The sequence below is a fragment of the Hemibagrus wyckioides genome, linkage group LG18, assembly GCF_019097595.1.
Source record: "Hemibagrus wyckioides isolate EC202008001 linkage group LG18, SWU_Hwy_1.0, whole genome shotgun sequence".
NCBI lineage: Eukaryota > Metazoa > Chordata > Actinopteri > Siluriformes > Bagridae > Hemibagrus > Hemibagrus wyckioides.
This window is the reverse complement of record NC_080727.1, coordinates 1,530,144-1,537,500: the sequence shown is the minus strand read 5'-3', so window position 1 is coordinate 1,537,500 and position 7,357 is coordinate 1,530,144. Positions and strand designations below refer to the sequence as shown.

The window sequence follows — 7,357 nt, the reverse complement described above, 5'->3', positions numbered from 1 at the left end:
TTGCAGTGAAAACCCTGATGACCTCACACCCTCTGGTTCGGAGTTCCTGCTTTGGGTGGAGTTCATTTCAGGGCCAGAAATATAGATCTCAACATCAACCTGACCTGAAATATTTTACAGTGATTAATCTTCTTTAATTCTAAGTCTTTATATATATATATATATATATATATATATATATATATATATATATATATATATATATATATATATATATATGCCAGTCAGCCATAACACTCAGTTCCAGGTGAAGTGAATGAGACTGAGTATCTCCTCATCATGGCCCCTGTTAGTGGGTGGGATATATTAGGCAGCAAGTGACCATTTTGTCTTCAAAGTTAGAAGCAGGAAAAATGGACAAGCATAAGGATTTGAACGAGTTTGACGAAGGGCCACATTGTGATGGCTAGACCACTGGATCAGAGCATCTCCAAAACTGCAGCTCTTGTGGGGTGTTCCCAGTCTGCAGTGGTCAGTATCTATCAAAAGTATCCTTTAAGTCCTGTAAGTAATCCTATAAGCCCATGGAGGCCCCACCTCACAACTTACAGGACTTAAAGGATCTGCTGCTAACATCTTGGTGCCAGATCCCACAGCACACCTTCAGGGATCTAGTGGAGTCCATGCCTCGACTGGTCAGGGCTGTTTGGCAGCAAGAGGGGGACCAACACAATATTAGGCAGTTTATATTATTTCTTTGTTTAGTTTTCACTCCTGTGTAACCGTGTGGTGTTTGTGTTGTTTGTGTACAGAGATAACTACACACTCCAGATTAATCCGAACTCAGGGTTGTGTAACGAGGATCATCTCTCCTACTTCAAGTTCATCGGGCGAGTAGCGGGCATGGCGGTCTACCACGGCAAGCTGCTGGACGGTACGTTAGCGAGATAACGTGAACAGAGATGTGGAGATGGTGTAACTCTACTGAAACACTGAAGTCACACCTGTGTGTTGGCTCCACTGTCCTCAGGGGTCGTGTTCAGACACTAATTTTGCTCTCGATGTCACAGGTTTCTTCATCCGACCTTTTTATAAGATGATGCTGGGAAAACCCATCACACTGAACGACATGGAGTCAGTGGTACGTCCCCCAAATACACTGAAATGAATGAGACAGAAACGTGTGTGAAAACTGCTGTGTAGTCCAGAGTGTGTGTGTCTGTGTGTGTCCGTGTGTGTGTGTATCTGTGTGCGTGTCCGTGTGAGTGTGTGTGTGTGTGTCTGTGCTTCCTGTGAATCATTTTCTAGACACTTCTAATGATTCTTTACTCCGTCTGAAATGAGCAAGCGTCCCGCACAGCCGGATAATCCTCCTGAGGAAAAACAGCTAAAAATAATGAAATTAAAACAGAGTAAACTTTGGCAGTGCTTTTCCAAGATGGAAAATATCATAAACACAAAATGTTGCCAAATATTCTAAATCTCTGTGTCCTGAAATTAAATGTATTTACCTTTAAAAGATAAACAAGATAACTCGATGTGAACACTGCACAGAGAACAGAGTCGGTGTTCAGAGTGTGTTCCTGGCCTTTGGTGTTTATTATGGTGTGTGTGTGTGTGCGCGTGTGTGTGTGTGTGTACAGGACAGTGAATACTACAACTCTCTGAAGTGGATTTTGGAAAACGACCCGACGGAGCTGGACCTGCGCTTCTGCATCGATGAGGACAATTTCGGGCAGGTAACTGACCATCACCTCATCCTGTTTTTTTCTTCCACTTTAAACCTGGTCACTTTCCTGATGACCTCCAGCTCCGGGTCCCTCACAGTGCATTCATTCCTTTCACTCTCTAATCCTTCTATCACGGGGGAATTACACACAGCGAAGCGTTGGGGAATCTTTATATCGATACCCAACAATTTTCAGCTGGAATCTGATTGGCCGGTGTGTTTAAAACACGTGACAGTCCAGTTACTGTGTGACCAAATATGACCGAATAACACATTTAACCTGAAAAGATTTGACCTTAAAAATAGAGACACATTTTTAAAAGTTTACTCCGACATTGGACTATGTCACATGATTGATTGATTGCCTGATTGATTGATTGGTTGGTTTATTGTTTTATTGGCTGATTAGCTGATTGGTTGGTTGGTTGATTGGTTGGTTCATTGATTGGCTGATTGGTTGATTGATTGATCTTCCTCTCCTTTCCCCAGACCTACCAAGTAGATCTGAAGCCGAACGGCTCTGACATGGTCGTCACCAATGACAACAAGAAGGAATATATTGAGTACGTCATGTTCTCAGAACATAACGTGTTTGTGCACTAATGTACTTTAATTTTATACTTACATTAATACTGTACTTCTACATAATTTTACTATATTCTCTCCCTCCCTCTCTCTCTCTCTCTCTCTCTCTCTCCTTCTCTCTCTCTCTCTCTCTCTTTCTCTCTCTCCCTCTCCCTCTCTCTTTCTCCTTCCCTCTCTGTCTCTCTTTCTCCCTCTCTCTCTCTTTCTCCCTTTCTCCCCCCCCCTCTCAGTTTGGTTATTCAGTGGCGGTTTGTGAACAGAGTGCAGAAACAGATGAATGCCTTTATGGAGGTAACGAACATCACTCTGCTCTCTGCAGTACCTAATCTCACCACTAGGTGTCACTGTGTGTTTAATAATTCTGCCCTATACTCCATGACTGTTTCATAACCACACCCATAAAACCACACCCTCATCCACTTTCCCTTCCAGGGTAGGACATGAGGATGGGAAGGATGGAAAAGAACAGAACAGAAAGAAATAAAAAGGGAAAGCCAAATAAAGGAGAAAAATAAATACAGAGAGTGAAGAAAGAAATAAAGGAAAACTACACAAATAAAAAAGAGAGAAAACACAAAGAAGTAATAAGTGAAGAAAGAAATGAGGGAAAAAAAGGAACAGATAAATGACAGGAAAGAAGCAAACAGCAAGACAGGAAATAAAAGAGAGATGTAGGAAGTGAAAGATGTACGAGGGGCGGAGTTAAGGAGCTGATGTGTTTTATCTTGCAGGGATTCACAGAACTGATTCTCCTCGACTTAATTAAGATCTTCGATGAGAACGAGTTGGAGGTAAAAGATCTGTATACACACACACACACACACACACACACAGGTGTGTTGTATATTAACAGTGTTGTGTGTTGTGTAGTTGCTGATGTGCGGTCTGGGTGACGTGGACGTCAACGACTGGAGACAACACACCGTCTATAAAAACGGCTACTGTCCGAATCACCCCGTCATCCAGTGGTTCTGGAAGGTAGGTTGTGTGTGTGTGGGTGTGTGTGTGGGTGTGTGTGTGGGTGGGTGTTTGTGTGTGTGTTTCTCAGATGATCAAAGTCTTTTTTAGTTAATGTTCATGTTGTATGTTTGCTGTGATGAAAGAACCACATCAGAACCTTATCAGTTTACACACACACACACACACACATCAAACACAGCTAGCTCTCCACTCTCCAGCTGCCATTATCTCATTAGCTATAATGACTTGGCTGCTGGATAATGACTCAGCTTCCACACTGAGGACGAAGTATACATCATTTCCAAGATTTCCAGCAAATTAGCATAAGCACCATCACTCCTGAGTCCATATTCCTGATGGATCAGATTAGATCAGATTAGATTAACTGTGTCTGATTGGATTCCAGTCACAGTGTAGTCTGTAAATCTGTGGCCTTTTGTAAGAGTAGCATCAATTTCTCCAGTTTAAATAAACAGAAACAGTACCATATGTTATACATACATCTATATGTGTTGTGTGTGTGTGTGTGTGTGTGTGTGTGTAGGCCGTGTTGTTGATGGACGCTGAGAAGAGGATTCGGCTGCTGCAGTTCGTCACGGGAACGTCGAGAGTTCCTATGAATGGCTTCGCTGAGCTCTATGGTGAGATCACACACACACACACACACACACACACACACACACACACAGCAAAATATAGAGTAAAAGGTGATCACAGCGCTTGCTCTTTTCTCACAAAGAAAAATAAAAGTTAGAAGTGATCAGTATTTCTTCAAGCTTTGAATGCCGTACCTTCTTGGACCATACCACTTGAGTACAATTTCGGTGGGAGTGACCGGGAAATAAATATATAATGTTGTATAAAATATCCTGTAGTGCTGTGCTGAACTTCTGGTTCACATGAGGTACCTTAAGATACTTTAAATCCTTAAAACATACATCATTTATGTAGGATTTATGATCCGACACACGTCCTCAAAACACAGTGACTCTGAAAGTCCACAGATTTTTATCATATGAACCCGGTTAAACTAATGGTACAGTCCAAAACCCCAGATAACCTCCGATCAAAGACTGAGAAATGGGAGCAAAAGGGACAAATATTGACTTTACAATATCTGTGTCTTGTCTGAAGAGGAGGGGAAAAGGACAAAATAAAAAAACTTTAATGTTTTGATTTGAGCTGAAAGAAATTTCAATGGATTTGAAATGCCAGATTTGAAGTGTGTGTGTGTGTTTGTGTGTGTGTGTTTGTGTGTGTGTGTTTGTGTGTGTTTCAGGTTCAAATGGGCCACAGTTGTTTACCATTGAGCAGTGGGGGACTCCAGACAAACTCCCCCGTGCACACACATGGTACGGTCCACTCTCCCTAATATGTATAGGTTGGAATTTACCACTGCGCTGTTATCGGGGGGTGGGGGTTGTTCCACTGCATTTTGGCATATGTTAGATAAATATTCTACCCTAATTATAAATTATTCCAAATCATTTTAACCCACGTAATCTGTGTTTTAAGATTATAATGTTATAAATTAACGTTATTTATTTCAGTATTACATTTAATATAACATTTAATTGCAGTTTTAACCGGCTGGATCTGCCAGCGTACGAGTCGTTCGAGGATTTGAGAGAGAAGCTGCTGATGGCTGTGGAGAACGCACAGGGCTTCGAGGGAGTCGACTAGATACACACACACACACACACACACACGCAAAGATTCAACCGATCAGATCAACACACAGTCAAATCTGAGGCCTGGAGCCTTTTATCAGTTGTATGTGTGTGTGTGTGTGTGTGTTTACATACTAAACTGAAACTTTACGCTACACTACAGCACAATCCTTTAACTCTCTCTCTCTCTCTCTCTCTCTCTCTCCCTCTCCACCTTGGTCCCTCACTTTCTCGCTCTTTGTCTCTGGGGTGCTTTTATTTTTGCTCTCTCCTTCATCCCTCCACATCTGTTGCCTCTCTTTATTCTGTCTTTCTCAGACTCTCAGACAATTTTCCAATTCCCCCTCTCTCTTTTTCTGTCTCCCTCTCCCTCTCTCTCTCTCTCCTTCCACACCTATTCACAAAGGATTATGGGTAGTGACGGTGCAGTATTCGGTGAACCCATATCAGGTCTTATAAACACCAGATTACCTTAGACGATGAAGAGCCACTCCTCCTTTTCTTCCTCACACCTCCTTTGCTCTTCTCCTCTTCCTCTCTGGGGATTTTTTAAAAAAAATCCTTCTTTTCTTTCTTTATTTTTTTTTTCGAAACACAGAAGGAACAGTAATTATCATTTTAGATTTTTATTATCAGTTATTATCCGGATGATCTTATCACGTCAGCCTTTGTTTCGATGATGTACGTGGTTTACAATTTTAGGTTTAAAAAGAAAAAATAATAAATGAATGAATAAAGGAATAGAGGAGTAGTGCATGGCAAGCCGGCCGAGCTGTACCGGGATTCCGGCCCACTCCCTGATCAGTGTGTTTTAGTGCTGAGAAAACTGGCATGAACATGCGTGTATGTTGTGTTATGGATATGATTACGTAGTAATTAACGCCGTGTTCCTGCGCCCCGGGACCGCCGGGGAAAAACCCAGACGCCGTGGAAACGTCGCTTCTCTTCACAAGTGTATTATTAATATTAATATTATTACAATTACTATGCTGTTTGTACATTTTTTTGAGGATTGAGGAAGAAAAACAAACAAAAGTTTAACTGAGTCACTGTATGTATTAAAGCTTCTGTAAGTATTAACAGCATGAATGAAGAAGATGTGAATGTTCTGACTGCTGCAGATTTTTAGTACTTAAACTCCTCTTTCTGTCACTGTTTCCTTTTATTTCTTTCCCACTTTTTATTATTTATGTCCATTCTAACATCACTAAAAGCTGTAAGGGCACTTTATCGGTCACTCGCGAGCCTCGTGAGTCAACGTTGTTGTTTTTTTTTTCGTTGTTTCTCTTTTATTAATATTAACTTGAATGTGACTTTGCTATAATATCTATGATAACTTTTCTGTTTCGAGCACTCAGACGACATGGTGCAATACTCCCGTCTGCTTTCTGTCTGACCCTCGCCCCGGCCTGGCAACACCTGATCCGGGGTCAGTTTTACCCCTCAGAGTCGTAATTATGTGGCTCAAAAAAAAAAACAACAAAAGGTTCAGTGTGGTTCTGAATCATTTTCTCTGAATCGGATTCCCTGAATCAGTTTATTCGACTCAGATTCCCTGAATCATTTTCTCTGAATTAGATTCCCTGAATCAATTTTTCTGACTCTCATTCCCTGAATCAATTTCTCGGAATCAGATTCCCTGACTCAGTTTCTCTGAATCAGATTCCCTGAATCAATTTCTCTGAATTAGATTCCCTGAATCACTTTATCTGAATCTGATTCTTTGAATCAGATTCCCTGAATCAATTTCTATGAAATAGATTCTCTGAATCAATTTCTATGAATTAGATTCTCTGAATCATGTTCCTTGAATCATTTTATCTGAATCTGGTTCTTTGAATCAAATTCCCTGAATCATTTTCTCTGAATCTGGTTCTTTGAATCAGATTCCCTGAATCAATTTCTATGAATTCGTTTCCTTGAATCAATTTCTCTGAATCAGATTCCCTGAATTAATTTCTCTGAATTAGAGTCTCTGAATCACTTTGTTTAAATCAGCTTCTTGGAATCAGATTCTCTGAATCTCTTTCTGAGCCTTTAATTTCTCTTACTCAGTTTCTGTACTTTCTCTTCTCTGCCACTCGCCGTGTGGCTCTGCTGATTTCTGATCTTCTCTGATGTTATTGTTCTCTTTCTTTTTTGCTCTCTCTCTTTTGTAGAGCCTGTTGTTTTTGTATCGATGGGGAATGTTCACCCTTGCGATTCGTATAACTTGGTTCAAATTAAACTGAGGAATGAAACCCTTCTGTTTCTGTCTGGATTTATTTTTTCTGTTTACTGGACAATCCACATGTCCACTGTGTAGATGAATCATTACTGAGGTCCAGCAGCTAGACACAGTCCATACTGAGGAACTGGAAATAAGTGTAAACTCCTCCAGGTAAAGTGCTGACACTGGAGACTCCTTCCTGAGACTTGAGCGACTCTCCAAACACTTTCCAAACTTCCTTTCTTCTTCTCATGATCTTCAGGA

General features: G+C 40.9%; 1 protein-coding gene across 9 annotated transcripts in view; it reads left to right on the top strand.

Annotated features, from left to right (window-relative positions):
- Window positions 1–7,126, top strand: part of nedd4l (NEDD4 like E3 ubiquitin protein ligase) — a 56,695-nt gene extending 49,569 nt beyond the window's left edge. For all 9 annotated transcript variants that reach the window (XM_058414758.1, XM_058414757.1, XM_058414756.1 and 6 more), the window contains 10 exons: window positions 753–874; window positions 1,011–1,081; window positions 1,584–1,679; window positions 2,159–2,232; window positions 2,485–2,545; window positions 2,986–3,045; window positions 3,125–3,232; window positions 3,759–3,855; window positions 4,494–4,566; window positions 4,795–7,126. In XM_058414758.1, coding sequence (XP_058270741.1) covers window positions 753–874; window positions 1,011–1,081; window positions 1,584–1,679; window positions 2,159–2,232; window positions 2,485–2,545; window positions 2,986–3,045; window positions 3,125–3,232; window positions 3,759–3,855; window positions 4,494–4,566; window positions 4,795–4,897 — 865 coding nt within the window. In that variant the 3' untranslated portion in view covers window positions 4,898–7,126. The remainder of the gene's footprint in view (window positions 1–752; window positions 875–1,010; window positions 1,082–1,583; window positions 1,680–2,158; window positions 2,233–2,484; window positions 2,546–2,985; window positions 3,046–3,124; window positions 3,233–3,758; window positions 3,856–4,493; window positions 4,567–4,794) is intronic.
- Window positions 7,127–7,357: the final 231 nt, after the last annotated feature.